General features: G+C 45.2%; 1 protein-coding gene across 1 annotated transcript in view; it reads left to right on the plus strand.

The window, feature by feature from the left end:
* Positions 1-13,247, plus strand: part of slc38a3a (solute carrier family 38 member 3a) — a gene marked incomplete at both ends in the record, with an annotated part of 90,265 nt that extends 77,018 nt beyond the window's left edge. Inside the window, 3 exons of the mRNA XM_084338503.1 lie at positions 2,669-2,742; positions 5,147-5,239; positions 13,162-13,247. Of these exons, the coding sequence (XP_084194629.1) occupies positions 2,669-2,742; positions 5,147-5,239; positions 13,162-13,247 (253 nt within the window). The remainder of the gene's footprint in view (positions 1-2,668; positions 2,743-5,146; positions 5,240-13,161) is intronic.
* Positions 13,248-17,819: the final 4,572 nt, after the last annotated feature.

Here is a 17,819-nt window from a genome sequence, read left to right on the forward strand (position 1 = left end):
GAATCATCTGCATACAGTAGTGGTTTACATTTCACAGATGCTGGCACGTCATTGACATATATCTGAAATAAAAGAGGACCTACAATTGATCCTTGAGGCACCCCACATACAATGTCCAGAGGTTCTGATCTGACGCCTTCCACCTCACAGACTTGAGTTCTCCCTGTGAGGTAAGAATTGAACCTACTGACAGCAGTCTGACTAAAAACCCATGCACTCAAGCGTTGACGCCAATATAGCGTGGTTCACGGTATTAAACGCTTTCTGTAGGTCAAGCAAGATCATTCCAACATAATTGCCATCCTCAAAATGTTGCTTGATGTAGATGTTGCTATACCTTGTTTTGTTACACGTATACATACATACCAACTATTGGCCTGTTTTATTCTCCACCCATCGATCATCCATAGCAACACTATATTATCACCGACATCCAAGTTGGGGGATCCCCCTTTGACCGGCCCTTCTAAGGTTTCTCTCCTCCACATCGCCTGTGGTGCTTTTTTCCTATTGCTAGGTTTTTAGTGAGTTTTTCCTTACCTTCGCTGGGGAATGTCTGGGAGTGTTGCATATTTGGATTTTATGCATGGATTTTGCTCTTGATTTATTGTGATGTTTCTTCTTGACTTGTCTAAAGAAGACTTGTCCAGCACATGGGGCATTACCTTGTGATTTCGGGCTTTTCAAATTGGATTGGATTTGATTTGTAGATAACATTCAACCACTAGATGTCGCACTAGAGCACCAGTGTAACGTTCCCCGCGGTGCTGCGCCACCTAATGGACTAATTCAGGTGGTGCAGCTCATGTCCTTATTTATTCATTTGTTCCATGTGATTCTTATCAATTTGTTGTCTGTGCATTTGATGTCTGTCTTGTCTGTGATGTTCCACTTCCTGGTCTAATGTCTCCCCTCTCTGTGTTGGTTTTGTGATCTGGTTTAATGTTGATATTTTGTGTGTATTTATATTTCAACCATGTAATGTTTTTGTCACTTTTTTTGTCACTCTGTTCTTCCCAGCTGAGTCTTATTACCCAATTACCCTCCTGTGTCAATCAGTGTCTGTATATATGCCTGGTAGTTCCTGTCTTCCCTGTCGCGTCATTACTCTTTGTTACCCGGTTCCTGTCGTGTTGTGCTCATTGTTTGTTAGCCGTTCACAGAACACTTGTTGTAAGTAGCACACTGTCTTGTCGGAGTTTCTATCACTCCTTGTGTTGGAGGATAGTTTTCATTTATAGTGTTTTTGTTTTGTAGGGCAATTAGTTTGTTTTTCTAGACTTGCCCTTTCTCTTTGTTTGTTGAGCTACTCTGACCAACATTAAAGGAGCAGTGCTCACTTTTCAAAATTCAACATCTGCCTTTGTCTATCCCAGGGGTCGGCAACCTGCGGCTCCGGAGCCGCATGCGGCTCTTTAGCCAATCAGCTGCGGCTCCCTGGCCCAAAAATTTTTTTTAATTTTTGTTTGCTCTTTTTCTTTTAAATTTTTTTTTTTGTTCTCTTATTTTGGAGATCGATGTCATACTGTGACACTGAAATGAAAAAAATATTTCATCAACTAAAATCTTTAGTCAACAAAAATATTTCATCTGCAAGTGGCTAATCTTGAGTTTCCGACCCCCCAGTAAGCTAACCATGGATAAATCCAAAAAAAGGAAAGTCTGAGGAAAATAGAGGGTTTAATTCAGCGTGGACAGATTAATTTGCTTTCACGACTAACGATGACCTGTACTGTATGCCTGATATGTGGTGCGAAATTTGCGAACAACGAAAAATTAACATTTTATTTTATAGATTTTTCACAAATAAGGGAAGGACTCAAATAGAGCTGCATAGTTCAGGGTTTTATTTCAAAGTAGGTCTACAGATGCCAGTGTTTTTCTCCTTTTCTGTGTTTTATTTCAAAGTAGGTCTACAGATGGTAGTATTTTTTCAAAGTGGACTACTTTTCATTTTATAAATGTTCCACAAATAAGGGAAGGACTCAAATATACCTGAATAGTTCAGGGTTTTATTTCAAAGTCGGTCTACAGACACCAGTGTTTTGTCTCCTCTTCTGTGTTTTATTTAAAAATAGGTATACACAGCCAGTCTTTGTTCTCCTCTTCATAAGAGTTTGAGGTTTTCCTTTGTTATAACAGGTAAAAACAAAAATTTTCTTTTTGTTGCTTTATAATTCCATTAATGCAACAAACTGTGTGCTATAAGTATAAAGTATAATAAATCGCAAATTTCTTTGGGTATGCAATTGTCAGGCGTTTTATGCTAAATGTGGGGTATGCTTGGGGATATATAAAACGTTATACACAGTGTTATCTTCATTTTAAGGGACGGGGAAAAGTGGCTCTTTTGCTAGTAAAGGCTGCTGACCCCTGGTATATCCCCTGCTGGTCTGCGTCTGGGCTCTTCTCTGTCCACTCTTATCGTGCCTGATCGTAACACACCAGCATGTCATTGATCCAATCGGGTGCAGTCCACGTGGGCTAAATGGGAAGTAGGGAGGGGATACGTGCACCACGCAATATTTAATTGTATTAATCAGTCCTTATTTTTTGGGAAAAGCAACACTTTTGTTCTGCACATTTCTAAAAGCTCTGTTTATGTATACATACATTTGTGGATATTAATAATAATAATAATAATTGATTGTGTTTATTCTTTTTACAGAATCCTGCTAACGGCAGTGGCCGCCCTCTCATCGTACTCCATACACTTACTGCTCAAGTGCTCTGGTATTGTAGGTATGTACTGTATGTCACCAGGACAAAACAGCTGTAACGCCATTGTGAGGATGACTAATATAACATACTGTACACACACATGACTAATATAACATACTGTACACACGCATGACTAATATAACATACTGTACACCAGTGCATGTGAGCGGATCGGAGCGTGAGCGGCGCGGGGCGCGGAGCGGCCGGTTTTGACGTGAGCGAGGAGTGGGTTTTAAAATGAGTCGGCGCGACGTCCGGAGCGAGAGTTCTCCTCCGCTCCAATCCACTCCAGGCCGCTCACAGTGGTTTAACACTGATGTAATATATACATGCAGTACAATGCCAAAGCAACAGATGGCGATGTACAAACATGAAGGCCATTTTCAACCAATGAGAAGGGTGAACCTGTGATAGGCTGTTCGTTCAGGCTTTGTCACTGTAGAGACGCCCACACTCACTCCAGTTAGAAAAAGTATATCGACGCCATTGTTGTTGACGTTAGCTTACATGCTAACGTTAATGGCAGCGACCATAGCATTGTGGCTCGGCTAGCCTATCATCGCTTAATAGAGATAGTGAATGGATAAACAACGTTATTTAACATTGCAGAATGGCTACAATTACAATGCGGCTCAATACAAACAATTGTTAAGGGGCCCAGGGGGTGTAGACTGTTGTAGTTTGAGCTCATTTACACCATGCTCCAAAAAAAGAAGAAAAAAAACTGCCGAGCGATCTGGCGCGGGGAGCGGGGAGCGCTCGATTCAAGGTGAGCGGGGAGCGAGCGGAGAGCGACTTGGGGGCGGGGTCAACATGAGTGATTAGCGGAGCGGACCAAGCTTTAAAGAGCGAAGAGCGGATTTCTCGGCCGCGCCGATCCGCTCACGTGGTCTGCTGTACACACGCATGACTAATATAACATACTGTACACACGCATGACTAATATAACATACTGTACACACGCATGACTAATATAACATACTGTACATACACACGCATGACTAATATAACATACTGTACACACGCATGAGACATGCAGAGTCTGATAGCCTCTTCTGCTTGATTTCATAATCCCAACATCCCCACCCCCCAACATTAGATTAGATTAGATTCAAATGTATTGTCATCATACAGAAGTCTGTCGTCCAACCAGAGTGCTAATGTAACAGTAAAGTACAATAGTAATATACAATGTACAGGTGATTAAACTGGGTATAAAATATATAAACTACGGAGTAATAGTGCTAATCAGATGTATGTACAGAGTTGTAGTATTAATATGTACAGTGATACAGGTATAAAGACACTATGGTAGTAAGTCATACTGGCCAGCAGTGTAACTAGTAAGAGTAGGTAAGAGATATGTACAGATATATATATAGTATTAATATGTACAGTGATACAGGTATAAAGACACTATGGTAGTAAGTCATACTGGCCAGCAGTGTAACTAGTAAGAGTAGGTAAGAGATATGTACAGATATAGATATAGTATTAATATGTACAGTGATACAGGTATAAAGACACTATGGTAGTAAGTCATACTGGCCAGCAGTGTAACTAGTAAGAGTAGGTAAGAGATATGTACAGATATAGATATAGTATTAATATGTACAGTGATACAGGTATAAAGACACTATGGTAGTAAGTCATACTGGCCAGCAGCGTAACTAGTAAGAGTAGGTAATAGATATGTACAGATATAGATATAGTATTAATATGTACAGTGATACAGGTATAAAGACACTATGGTAGTAAGTCATACTGGCCAGCAGTGTAACTAGTAAGAGTAGGTAAGAGATATGTACAGATATAGATATAGTATTAATATGTACAGTGATACAGGTATAAAGACACTATGGTAGTAAGTCATACTGGCCAGCAGTGTAACTAGTAAGAGTAGGTAAGAGATATGTACAGATATAGATATAGTATTAATATGTACAGTGATACAGGTATAAAGACACTATGGTAGTAAGTCATACTGGCCAGCAGTGTAACTAGTAAGAGAGTAGGTAAGAGATATGTACAGATATAGATATAGTATTAATATGTACAGTGATACAGGTATAAAGACACTATGGTAGTAAGTCATACTGGCCAGCAGTGTAACTAGTAAGAGAGTAGGTAAGAGATATGTACAGATATAGATATAGTATTAATATGTACAGTGATACAGGTATAAAGGCACTATGGTAGTAAGTCATACTGGCCAGCAGTGTAACTAGTAAGAGAGTAGGTAAGAGATATGTACAGATATAGATATAGTAAGGGATATGTACAGATATAGATATAGTGTCTACAGATATGTAAAAAGGATTATAATGCAGGTATATTGCCTCGTCATTGAAGGTGTGTGACGTTATACGTCTGTATCGTGGATGTGAACGTGTTCGAATCGTGTGTCTGGTCTCTCTCTCCTCAGGTATCCGGGCGTACGAGCAGCTGGGCTACAGGGCCTTCGGGACGCCGGGCAAGATGGCTGCCGGCATCGCCATCACACTGCAGAACATCGGAGGTGGGGATTGGTTGAATGCAATGCATGGGGGGGAGGGAGGGGGAGGGGGGTGTAACACATTTCAAATATTTTATTTGAATCCACAGGTTAAACGTAACGCACTATGAAGAGAGGTTTTGTGTGTTTTTGATCTCGTGGCCACAGGAATTATTGTCTCCAGTCCTGAGAGCAGTTTTGATAAACTCCTACATTAAGGCTGTCAGTGTGAACGCAGCACTAAGACTGTCAGTGTGAACGCAGCACTAAGGCTGTCAGTGTGAACGCAGCACTAAGACTGTCAGTGTGAACGCAGCACTAAGGCTGTCAGTGTGAACGCAGCACTAAGACTGTCAGTGTGAACGCAGCACTAAGACTGTCAGTGTGAACGCAGCACTAAGACTGTCAGTGTGAACGCAGCACTAAGACTGTCAGTGTGAACGCAGCACTAAGACTGTCAGTGTGAACGCAGCACTAAGGCTGTCAGTGTGAACGCAGCACTAAGACTGTCAGTGTGAACGCAGCACTAAGACTGTCAGTGTGAACGCAGCACTAAGGCTGTCAGTGTGAACGCAGCACTAAGGCTGTCAGTGTGAACGCAGCACTAAGGCTGCCACTGTGTACTCTCTGTTTAGGGCCAAATAGCATTTCAATTTGCTCTGGTTTTGGGTTGTTTCTTTCCAATGTGTCAGATAGTTTTCTTTTTGTTTTCTTATAATTTGATTTAGTCCAGTGTGGTTTCTGTCTGGTGGCTCTGCTTGTGTTTGTGAGCAGAGTCCCAGAACCATCTGGCTGAGTGGGCATCTATCGAGGGTCTCTCTGTGGGTGAGGGCTATGTTGTGGAGTGTGTCTGGGTCGCTTTCTTTTAGGTGATTGTGGAATTTGAATGCTCTTTTTTGAATTTTTATGATTAGTGGGTATCTTCCTAGTTCTGCTCTGCATGCATTATTTGAATTTTTATGATTAGTGGGTATCTTCCTAGTTCTGCTCTGCATGCATTATTTGGCGTTTTCCGTTGGGTGCGGAGAATGGATTTGCAAAATTCTGCATGCAGAGTCTCAATTGGGTGTTTGTCCCATTTGGTGAAGTCTTGGTTTGCAAGTGGGCCCCAGACTTCACAACCATATAGGGAAATCAGTTCTATATAATATTTTGAGCCAGATTTTGACTGGAATGTCTAACTTGATGTTCCTTTTTATGGCATAGAAAGCCCTTCTTGCTTTGTCTCTCAGGTCGTTCACAACTTGATTGAAGTTCCCTTTAGCACTGATGTTTAGGCCGAGATATGTGTAGTTTTTTGTGTGTTCTAGGGAAATTGTGTCTAGGAGGAATTTGTGTTTTTGTTGTTGTAGGCTGGGCCTTTTTTGGAATATCATAATTTTAGTTTTGTTTAGATTTACTGTCAGTGCCCATGTCTGGGAGAATTTGTGCAGAAGGTCAAGGTGCTGTTGTAGCCCTTCTTTTGTTGGGGACAGCAGCACCAGGTCATCTGCAAACAGTAGGCATTTGACTTCTGTGTTTGCTAGGGGGATGCCAGGTGCTGCAGTTTGTTCCAATGTTTTTGCCAGTTCATTTATGTATATGTTGAAGAGGGTTGGACTCAAACTGCACCCCTGTCTAACCCCACGGCATTGAGGGAAGAAGTCTGTGTGTTTTCCTTCAATCCTCACAGCACATGTGTTGTTGGTGTACATTGACTTTATGAGTTTCAAGTTTCAAGTTTCTTTAATAGTTGTCATACAGAAGTACAGAATACTTTCATACAAAATGCTTCTTACTGTTACGCTCCAGAGGCTGTGCTAGACAAGATAGTATCAAATAACATAGTATAGCATGTAAATTAGAAGTAGAAAATGAGGTCGTAGGTTTTCCCTGCAATGCCACTATCTAACAGTTTGTACAGCAGACCCTTGTGCCAAATTGAGTCAAATGCTTTTTGGAAGTCAACGAAACAGGAGTATACTTTGCTTTTATTTTTATTTATTTGGTTGTCGATTAGGGTGCTGAGGGTGAGAATGTGGTCTGTTGTACGGTGATTTGGTAGGAAGCCAATCTGTGATTTGCTCAAGGTATTGTTGTTTGTGAGGAAATGTATGAGTCTGTGGTTAATGATCATACAGAGGATTTTTCCAAGGTTGCTGTTGACACAGATCCCACGGTAATTGTTTGGGTCATATTTGTCTCCCTTTTTGTGGAGCGGTGTTATGAGTCCTTGGTTCCAGATATTGGGGAAGATCCCGGAGCTAAGGACAATGTTAAGGAGTTTTAGTATAGCCAATTGGAATTTGGAGTCTGTGAATATGATCATTTCATTTAGGATATCATCCGCTCCGCAGGCCTTCTTGGTTTTAAGTGATTTTTTTTTGTCCTGTAGTTCTTGTAGTGTAATTGGGGAGTCTAGCGGGTTCTGGTAGTCTTTTATGGTTGACTCCAGGCTTTGTAGTTTATCTTGTATGTGTTTTTGCTGTTCATTTTTTTTTATTGGGCTAAAGAGATTGGAGAAGTGGTTTACCCATACATCTCCATTTTGGATGGGTAGCTCCTCGTGGTGTACTTTGTTTAGTTTGTTCCAGTTTTCCCAGAAGTTATTATATATATAGATTCCTCTATATCTTTTAGCTGGTTGGTCCCTTTTTTTCTGACTGTGTTTTTGTAATGTTTCACTGTTTCACTGTATTGGAGACGTGTGTTCTGGTTGTCTGGGTCTCTGTGTTTTTGGTTTGATAGGTTCCTTAATTTCTTCCTGAGATTTTTACAATCATTATCATACCATTGTCATGCATATTTTTTTTTCTCGCTTTCCTATTTGAGGCCTTTAGGTTGGATAAGGAAGCTGTAAGGTCAAATATGTTATTGAGGTTTTCTACCGCTCCGTTTACACTTTTGCTGTTGTGTTGGAAGTTTTTTTCTAGGAATTGCTCTAATTTGGATTGGACTTTTTGTAGCTTGATAGCGGATTGGAATGCTTCCATACTACTTTCCTTCCATTTGTAGTGTTTTTTAATAGTGTGTAGTTTGTTTGGTTTTGGTATTTCCTGGTTGGGTGTTGATCTATTCATGTAGATAGTGGTTTTGCTGTGGTCTGACAGGGGTGTTTGCTGGCTGACTGTGAACGCTCTGAGAGACTCTAGGCTGAGGTCAGTGATAAAATAGTCTACTGTACTGTTACCCAGAGATGAGCTATATGTGTACCTACCATAAGTGTCCCCTCGGAGCCTACCGTTAACTATGTACAGTCCCAGCGAGCGACAGAGCTGTATAAGTTGTGACCCATGTTTATTTGTTGTTTGGTCATAGTTCTTTCTGGGGGGGCATATTTGGGAGGTGTTTGTCTCCCTGTGTGCTGAGGTCCCCACAGACTATAATGTGACCGCAAGCCTGGAACTGGTTGATTTCGTCTTGTAGGATTAGGAACATGTCTTCCTTGTAGTATGGGGATTCAATTGGGGGGATGTAGGTGGCACACAGGTAGATATCTTTCTCGGTTGATGTAAGTTCCTTATTTATTTTTAACCAGATGAAAAAAGCTCCAGTTTTGATTAGCTTTATGGAGTGGGTTAGTTCTGATTTGTACCATATTAGCATGCCTCCAGAGTCTCTCCCCTGTTTGACCCCTGTTAGCTTGGTGGATGGTACCAACAGCTCTCTGTAGTTTGCAGGGCAGCCAGTAGGACTATTTCCTCTGTGCCATGTCTCTTGTAGGACCATGATGTCTGTGTTTGACATTTCTGTGATAAAGTCTGGGTTTCTGCTCTTTGTTCCAAGGGCAGTTGACCTCAGACCTTGTATATTCCAGCTTGAAATGGTAAAAGATCTGTATTCCATTATTACAGTGTTATATTCCAGTGGTTTTGTCCTGGACCACAAATGAGAAAATCTTGCTGATCATCTGATGCACGGTCAGCTCCCCAGGTGGAGATCTGTCGGTCATGGGGTTGACCTGTACATTTGTGTGGTATGGGGTTGGCAGGATATGCATTGGCTGGGGGGGGGGTCTGCAGGAGGGGAGCAGGTTGAAACTGGGCAGCCTGTGCATATGTGTGATGCGTTCTTTGCAGGTCGGGCGTGGACCTGGCCTGGGGTGCAGGGTGGTCTCTGTTTGTAGCCTGTTGTTCTCTAGGTGCAAAAGGTCTTCTGGGTGTAGCTCTGGGTGGGGTGTTCATCCCTCTGTTGCTCTTGTAGGATGTGGTAGGGCTACGGTTTAGTGCGACGTCTTTCAGGGTCTTTGCGAAGTTAGGGACTGCTCTTTTGAGGATGTGAACATCGTCATGCAGGCTGTCCAGGTCTATGGTGGGGTGAGCTGCCATGTAGACGTTTTTCTTCATTGCACAGTTTCTGGAGATGTGCATTAATACTTTGTATGTAGTCTGTGTGGTAATCCCATCTGGGTAGCAGTGCAGAGATTACTACTTTTGCTCTGGGAAATGTTGACGTGGCTTTTTCGACTACTTCCATGACAGATTTGGTCACCTCCTCCCTTGTCTGCGTTCTCAAGTTGTTTGTGCCTGTGTGTATTATGATGTGGCTGGGGGATCCCAGGTTGTCTTCTTGCAGTAGTTCTACAGCCCGATAGGTATTCTGGCACTTTAGTTTCATAACTGTGTGGTTTGGGAAGAGTTTTCCTTCCTCTACATATCTCCCGTTTGAGTCCATGAGGAGTACAATTTGTGGACCTTCTTGAGGTCTGGTGGGTGATGTTGGACGTGGGGTGTCTTGAGTGTCTGCTGTTGTTGGTTGGTTGTCCTCATCTTCATCATGAATTACTGTCTCTGTTTTATGGGGCTGTTTGGTGGTCAGAGCTGGTTTGGCTGTTGACGTCTCTTTGAGGTTTTGCATTTCCTGCCTGATTAGATTGATGTCTTTCGACACCCCTTCCACTTTACCCATGGATGTCCGCATTTCTGCCGACTCCAATTTGGCTGTTTGCATCTCTTCTTTGAGTTTTTTCAGCTCCAGCCTGAGTTCATTGTTCTGTTTCGACACCTCTTCTATTCTGTCCATGTGTGTTCTCACCAAGGTCCAGAGAGCAGGCAGGGAGTCATGTGTGTCTGTGTTTCTGGTAGGCGGGGGGGGGGGCTGTAATTTTTTGCTCAATTTCCACTTGTTTGCGTTCTATCTTTGAAAACATCTCCTTCATTTGTTTCCTCTCGGTGAAGCACCAATGGTCTGTTGTGAGTGGGTCTTCACTGCTTATTTTCGTTAGTGCCGTTTCTCTGATTCTGGAGAAGTCTTTCTCAAAGGGACTTGTGTTGCCCTGAATCACTACCATTCCTGTATGATAGAAGTTTGCAACCGTTTGGTTCTCCCCTGTGTCTATTACCAGTGTTTGTGAGTCCTTGTTTCCCCTTTTTGTAGCAGAGGGATGGTGCTCTAGTGTGGCCGCGTGCCATGCCTTATAGTATTCAGTGTAGAAAATGAGGTTGGATTTGCATCCAGTGCTATCATAGTCTGCAAATAGTGTATTTGGCTTGCTCTTTAAAAATACTTCTTTGTATCTCTTTTTTTCTTTAGAGCTCTTAACGTCATCTGGGTACTGCACACTGGGGACTTCTGTGTGCGTTTGGCCCTTATTTGCATTTGAATCAGGGAGCCTGTGTGGCTCAGATTCCATTGTTGAGAGTTGAGGAACTTCACACCTCTATGTCCTTGCCTGTCAAGGTGTCTGGTTCAAACCACGATTTATATCCAGTTTACCAGTTTGTAATTTGTAGATGTTTTAGCTCAAATGTCTGACTAAAATGTCAGTATTATTTAGTTTTTGGTTTGAGGTAGGCCTCTCTCAGTCCAGTGGTACTTACTCTGTTATAACTCCAACAAAGCAACAAAACACTGGTCCTTGAGTTTGCCCCTGTGATCATATGACATTTTCCGGTCAATTAGTCCAAAAACAGGTCTTAATTCCAGATTACCCGGATGTGTGGTGTGAAAATTATGAGATTGGTATAATCCTCTTTAGCTCCTTGTGTAGAGATATCCAGGTATATTCCAGGGCCCTCATTCATCAATGTGTGCGTAGAACATGTCTATTTCCACACGTAAGCACGGAATGTAGAACTAGTGTACGCACAGGGAAGTCGGGATTCATCACACGTGTGTACGCAGGCTCTACGCACACCTGTCATGATGAATCCCACCTTGGCTCTGCGCCGCGGCTCGTGCACGCTTTCACGTATTTGCATACCAGAAACGCCCCGATTAGCCATATACGGTAATGGAATACACCCATGAAATGTGGAAAAATTTACTAAGCCGAGGGAAGCGTGTCATGAGACAGGCTGACAGACGTGTACTTACGGTGATGTCGGATATGATATCTATTAACCATTGCTGCCTGGGCAGCGCAAACACTAATAAATACCGCGCTGGAATATGACTGCCTTTTCCCGTGTTGTTTGATTAATACCCAGGGATTAAAGTTCTCCTCAATTTTATTCCAAATCGCAATGGATCTCCCGTCAATTTTCTACCTGCTGCATATGATTTCTAGAGGCATACTACAATCTATTTTGATGTCAGTATTGGGTAGCAATGAATCTCACTGCATGAATGATGTAGCCTGCCTTTCAATACATGAACTTGAATTCCATCATGTTTGTGTGCAGGACTCACAAGGCTGTTGTCACAATGGGTGGTACCGGTACAGACAGTAATAATAACAGTCCACACAATATCACGATCCATGCCATAGCCTATGTTCTATTAGGACATGATCTGTGACGACAAATGTTCTGATATCATACTCTGACAGCATGCCTATGATCAACAAAAACGCGAACTTGAATCCCATCATATACATAGTCTGTCCACTATCTGGTGTCATTGCAATGCGTTTTCTATTCTTTCTTATACAGTAAAAAGGGGGAAGAACACTATATTCATATGACTTGTATTCTGCTTACAGCTTCGAAATTCCACTTGTTTCGTTTAACGTAAAGCCTTTTAAATATAATCAAAACGTTCCCGTGTTTCTGCGGTCTGCGCAAAATAATAACGAGTTGAGCTTTATGATTTATGATGAATTGAAAATGGGGGACCCTGATGTAAACAATACGAAAGTCTTTCTCTGGTCTGCATCCCCAATTAACAATTGTATGTACTGAGCTGTACTGTACTGTACCCATTCTGCAATCTGTTAATAAACTTTTCAATCAATCAATCAATCAATCAAGCTACGCGGAGCGCAGTCAGTCAGTAGCCTACACCCCGTATATTCCGATAACGCTATATAAACCATGCTGCATTCATTCTGAGAGAAATATCTATTATTCCAAATGCTATTTATAGGGTTTTGACCATAATTACACTACTGTTGCTATTTTACAATGAACCATAATGAACTACGGTTCGTACAGAACATGCCAGTGTTATTATGCACAGAAGCTCATTTCCTTGTTGTAATAATATATTCTACCACTGGGCGCCAGGTACGCCTGGTCTGACCTGTGCGTAGATGTAAGCACGGAGTCAAGTTCAAATCGAAATTGATGAATCCCACTCTGCTTAGAAATGATCGTACGCACAGGGTAAGCACATATCTGTGCGTAGAACACATTGATGAATGAGGGCCCAGGTATATTCCTATTCGAGTGTATTTTTCCTATATATCCTATTTGAGTAGGAGCAGGAGCTCTTGAAAAACACAACCTCTCGCCTCGAACGTTCACACCTCTCTCTCTCTCTCTCTCTCTCTCTCTCTCTCTCTCTCTCTCCTGTTTCTTCAATATGAAAAAGGATTACGGTAAAAACAAAGTAGGGTGTAGTTTTGTGTGTGTGGTGTGTCTCCAGGGTAATACCCACAGTGTTGTTTTGATTGGGTGCTGTGGCTCATGCTTGTGTGTGTGTGTGTGTGTGTGTGAGTGTGTGTGTGTGTGTGTGTGTGTGTGTGTGTGTGTGTGTGTGTGTGAGAGCCTTACTGTACTAACTCCTGCCTCTCTGCTCCTCCACAGCCATGTCCAGCTACCTGTACATAGTGAAATATGAGTTCCCTCTGGTCATACAGGCCTTCCTGAAGGTGGACAAGCCGGCGGGGTGAGTGACCTCCATTATTCTACTGTTACTATGTGGCCTCGTCTCCACTAGCCACGGTTTAGCTGTGGCCTTGTCTCCACTAGCCAGGGTTTAGCTGTGGCCTCGTCTCCACTAGCCAGGGTTTAGCTGTGGCCTCGTCTCCACTAGCCAGGGTTTAGCTGTGGCCTCGTCTCCACTAGCCAGGGTTTAGCTGTGGCCTCGTCTCCACTAGCCAGGGTTTAGCTGTGGCCTCGTCTCCACTAGCCAGGGTTTAGCTGTGGCCTCGTCTCCACTAGCCAGGGTTTAGCTGTGGCCTCGTCTCCACTAGCCAGGGTTTAGCTGTGGCCTCGTCTCCACTAGCCAGGGTTTAGCTGTGGCCTTGTCTCCACTAGCCAGGGTTTAGCTGTGGCCTCGTCTCCACTAGCCAGGGTTTAGCTGTGGCCTCGTCTCCACTAGCCAGGGTTTAACTGTGGCCTTGTCTCCACTAGCCAGAGTTTAGCTGTGGCCTCGTCTCCACTAGCCAGGGTTTAGCTGTGGCCTCGTCTCCACTAGCCAGGGTTTAGCTGTGCTGTGGCCTTGTCTCCACTAGCCAGGGTTTAGCTGTGCTGTGGCCTTGTCTCCACTAGCCAGGGTTTAGCTGTGGCCTCGTCTCCACTAGCCAGGGTTTAGCTGTGGCCTTGTCTCCACTAGCCAGGGTTTAGCTGTGCTGTGGCCTTGTCTCCACTAGCCAGGGTTTAGCTGTGCTGTGGCCTTGTCTCCACTAGCCAGGGTTTAGCTGTGTTGTGGCCTTGTCTCCACTAGCCAGGGTTTAGCTGTGCTGTGGCCTTGTCTCCACTAGCCAGGGTTTAGCTGTGGCCTTGTCTCCACTAGCCAGGGTTTAGCTGTGGCCTCGTCTCCACTAGCCAGGGTTTAGCTGTGGCCTTGTCTCCACTAGCCAGGGCTTAGCTGTGGCCTCGTCTCCACTAGCCAGAGTTTAGCTGTGGCCTTGTCTCCACTAGCCAGAGTTTAGCTGTGGCCATGTCTCCACTAGCCAGGGTTTAGCTGTGGCCTTGTCTCCACTAGCCAGGGTTTAGCTGTGGCCTTGTCTCCACTAGCCAGAGTTTAGCTGTGGCCTTGTCTCCACTAGCCAGGGTTTAGCTGTGGCCTTGTCTCTACTAGCCAGGGTTTAGCTGTGGCCTCGTCTCCACTAGCCAGGGTTTAGCTGTGGCCTCGTCACCACTAGCCAGAGTTTAGCTGTGGCCTTGTCTCCACTAGCCAGGGTTTAGCTGTGGCCTCGTCTCCACTAGCCAGGGCTTAGCTGTGGCCTCGTCTCCACTAGCCAGGGTTTAGCTGTGGCCTCGTCTCCACTAGCCAGGGTTTAGCTGTGGCCTCGTCTCCACTAGCCAGGGTTTAGCTGTGGCCTCGTCTCCACTAGCCAGGGTTTAGCTGTGGCCTTGTCTCCACTAGCCAGGGTTTAGTCATGTTGTGGCCTTGTCTCCACTAGCCAGGGTTTAGCTGTGGCCTCGTCTCCACTAGCCAGGGTTTAGCTGTGGCCTTGTCTCCACTAGCCAGGGTTTAGCTGTGGCCTTGTCTCCACTAGCCAGGGTTTAGCTGTGGCCTCGTCTCCACTAGCCAGGGTTTAGCTGTGGCCTCGTCTCCACTAGCCAGGGTTTAGCTGTGGCCTCGTCTCCACTAGCCAGGGTTTAGCTGTGGCCTCGTCTCCACTAGCCAGGGTTTAGCTGTGGCCTCGTCTCCACTAGCCAGGGTTTAGCTGTGGCCTCGTCTCCACTAGCCAGGGTTTAGCTGTGGCCATGTCTCCACTAGCCAGGGTTTAGCTGTGGCCTCGTCTCCACTAGCCAGGGTTTAGCTGTGGCCTCGTCTCCACTAGCCAGGGTTTAGCTGTGGCCATGTCTCCACTAGCCAGGGTTTAGCTCTGGCTTCGTCTACACTAGCCAGGGTTTAGCTGTGGCCTTGTCTCCACTAGCCAGGGTTTAGCTGTGGCCTCGTCTCCACTAGCCAGGGTTTAGCTGTGGCCTCGTCTCCACTAGCCAGAGTTTAGCTGTGGCCTCGTCTCCACTAGCCAGGGTTTAGCTGTGGCCTTGTCTCCCCTAGCCAGAGTTTAGCTGTGGCCTCGTCTCCACTAGCCAGGGTTTAGCTGTGGCCTCGTCTCCACTAGCCAGGGTTTAGCTGTGGCCTTGTCTCCACTAGCCAGGGTTTAGCTGTGGCCTCGTCTCCACTAGCCAGAGTTTAGCTGTGGCCTTGTCTCCACTAGCCAGGGTTTAGCTGTGGCCTTGTCTCCACTAGCCAGGGTTTAGCTGTGGCCTTGTCTCCACTAGCCAGGGTTTAGCTGTGGCCTTGTCTCCACTAGTCAGGGTTTAGCTGTGGCCTTGTCTCCACTAGCCAGGGTTTAGCTGTGGCCCCGTCTCCACTAGCCAGGGTTTAGCTCTGCCCTCGTCTACCCTAGCCAGGGTTTAGCTGTGGCCTCATCTCCACTAGCCAGGGTTTAGGTGTGGCCTCTTCTCCACTAGCCAGGGTTTAGGTGTGGCCTTGTCTCCACTAGCCAGGGTTTAGCTGTGGCCTCGTCTCCACTAGCCAGGGTTTAGCTGTAGCCTCGTCTCCACTAGCCAGGGTTTAGCTGTGGCCTTGTCTCCACTAGCCAGGGTTTAGGTGTGGCCTCTTCTCCACTAGCCAGGGTTTAGCTGTGGCCTCGTCTCCACTAGCCAGGGTTTAGCTGTGGCCTCGTCTCCACTAGCCAGGGTTTAGCTGTAGCCTCGTCTCCACTAGCCAGGGTTTAGCTGTGGCCTTGTCTCCACTAGCCAGGGTTTAGCTGTAGCCTCGTCTCCACTAGCCAGGGTTTAGCTGTAGCCTCGTCTCCACTAGCCAGGGTTTAGCTGTGGCCTCGTCTCCACTAGCCAGGGTTTAGCTGTGGCCTCGTCTCCACTAGCCAGGGTTTAGCTGTAGCCTCGTCTCCACTAGCCAGGGTTTAGCTGTGGCCTCGTCTCCACTAGCCAGGGTTTAGCTGTGGCCTTGTCTCCACTAACCAGGGTTTAGCTGTGGCCTTGTCTCCACTAGCCAGGGTTTAGCTGTGGCCTCGTCTCCACTAGCCAGGGTTTAGCTGTAGCCTCGTCTCCACTAGCCAGGGTTTAGCTGTAGCCTCGTCTCCACTAGCCAGGGTTTAGCTGTGGCCTCGTCTCCACTAGCCAGGGTTTAGCTGTAGCCTCGTCTCCACTAGCCAGGGTTTAGCTGTGGCCTCGTCTCCACTAGCCAGGGTTTAGCTGTGGCCTTGTCTCCACTAGCCAGGGTTTAGCTGTGGCCTTGTCTCCACTAGCCAGGGTTTAGCTGTGGCCTCGTCTCCACTAGCCAGGGTTTAGCTGTGGCCTTGTCTCCACTAGCCAGGGTTTAACGGTGCTGTGGCCTTGTCTCCACTAGCCAGGGTTTAGCTGTGGCCTTGTCTCCACTAGCCAGGGTTTAGCTGTGGCCTTGTCTCCACTAGCCAGGGTTTAGCTGTGGCCTTGTCTCCACTAGCCAGGGTTTAACCATGCTGTGGCCTTGTCTCCACTAGCCAGGGTTTAACCGTGCTGAACATAGCTAATGGAAACACAAACCCAACCATGCGTAGACCATGGCTAGCCCCTAAACTCCATAATCGAGTCACTCTTCATGACCTTAAACTCCAGGATCTAGGTCACTCTTCATGAACTTAAACTCCAGGATCTAGGTCACTCTTCATGAACTTAAACTCCAGGATCTAGGTCACTCTTCATGAACTTAAACTCCAGGATCTAGGTCACTCTTCATGAACTTAAACTCCAGGATCTAGTCACTCTTAATGAACTTAAACTACAGGATCTAGTCACTCTTAATGAACTTAAACTCCAGGATCTAGTCACTCTTCATGAACTTAAACTCCAGGGCCCTCATGCATCAACGTGGACTTTGAACTTGACCTACTTCCACACGTAAGCACGGAATGTAGAACTAGCGTACGCACAGGGAAGTCGGCATTCATCACACGTGCGTACGCAGGCTCTATGGTCCTCCGTGTTGATGAATACCACTTTGTTCTACCGTCAATGCTCGTGCATGATTATCCATATATGGTCATGAAAATGAGGAAACACCCCCCATGGGATGTGAAATAATGGACCGACCCGAGCGGGACTCCGAGAAACTCCACGGAGAATTCACTGCTGTCGAACCAAGAAGACACTATCGCGTATTATGATTTATGGGATAAATAAAAGGCGGACTTGTAAACGGTGATGTCAGATATCAACGGCTCCCTAAAACCATTGCTGCAATTCTGCCTGGACAGCTCAAAATACTAATAAAGACCGTTCGTTGACCACTGTTTGGCGCTGGTTGTGTGTCATTATAACCGTGCTGTATGAATGCCTTTATTAGTTGTGTTCGATTGGCTATATGATTTTTAGAGGCATCTATTCTGTTGTCGGCTAATAACGACCGCGCTGGAATATGACTGCCTTTTCCCGTGTTGTTTGATTAATACCCACGGATTAAAGTTCTCCTCAATTCTATTCCAAATCGCGATGGATCTCCCGTCAATTTTCTACCTGCTGCATATGATTTCTAGAGGCATACTACAATCTATTTTGAT

The sequence above is a fragment of the Notolepis coatsorum genome (genome assembly GCF_963971535.1).
Source record: "Notolepis coatsorum genome assembly, contig: SCAFFOLD_593, whole genome shotgun sequence".
NCBI lineage: Eukaryota > Metazoa > Chordata > Actinopteri > Aulopiformes > Paralepididae > Notolepis > Notolepis coatsorum.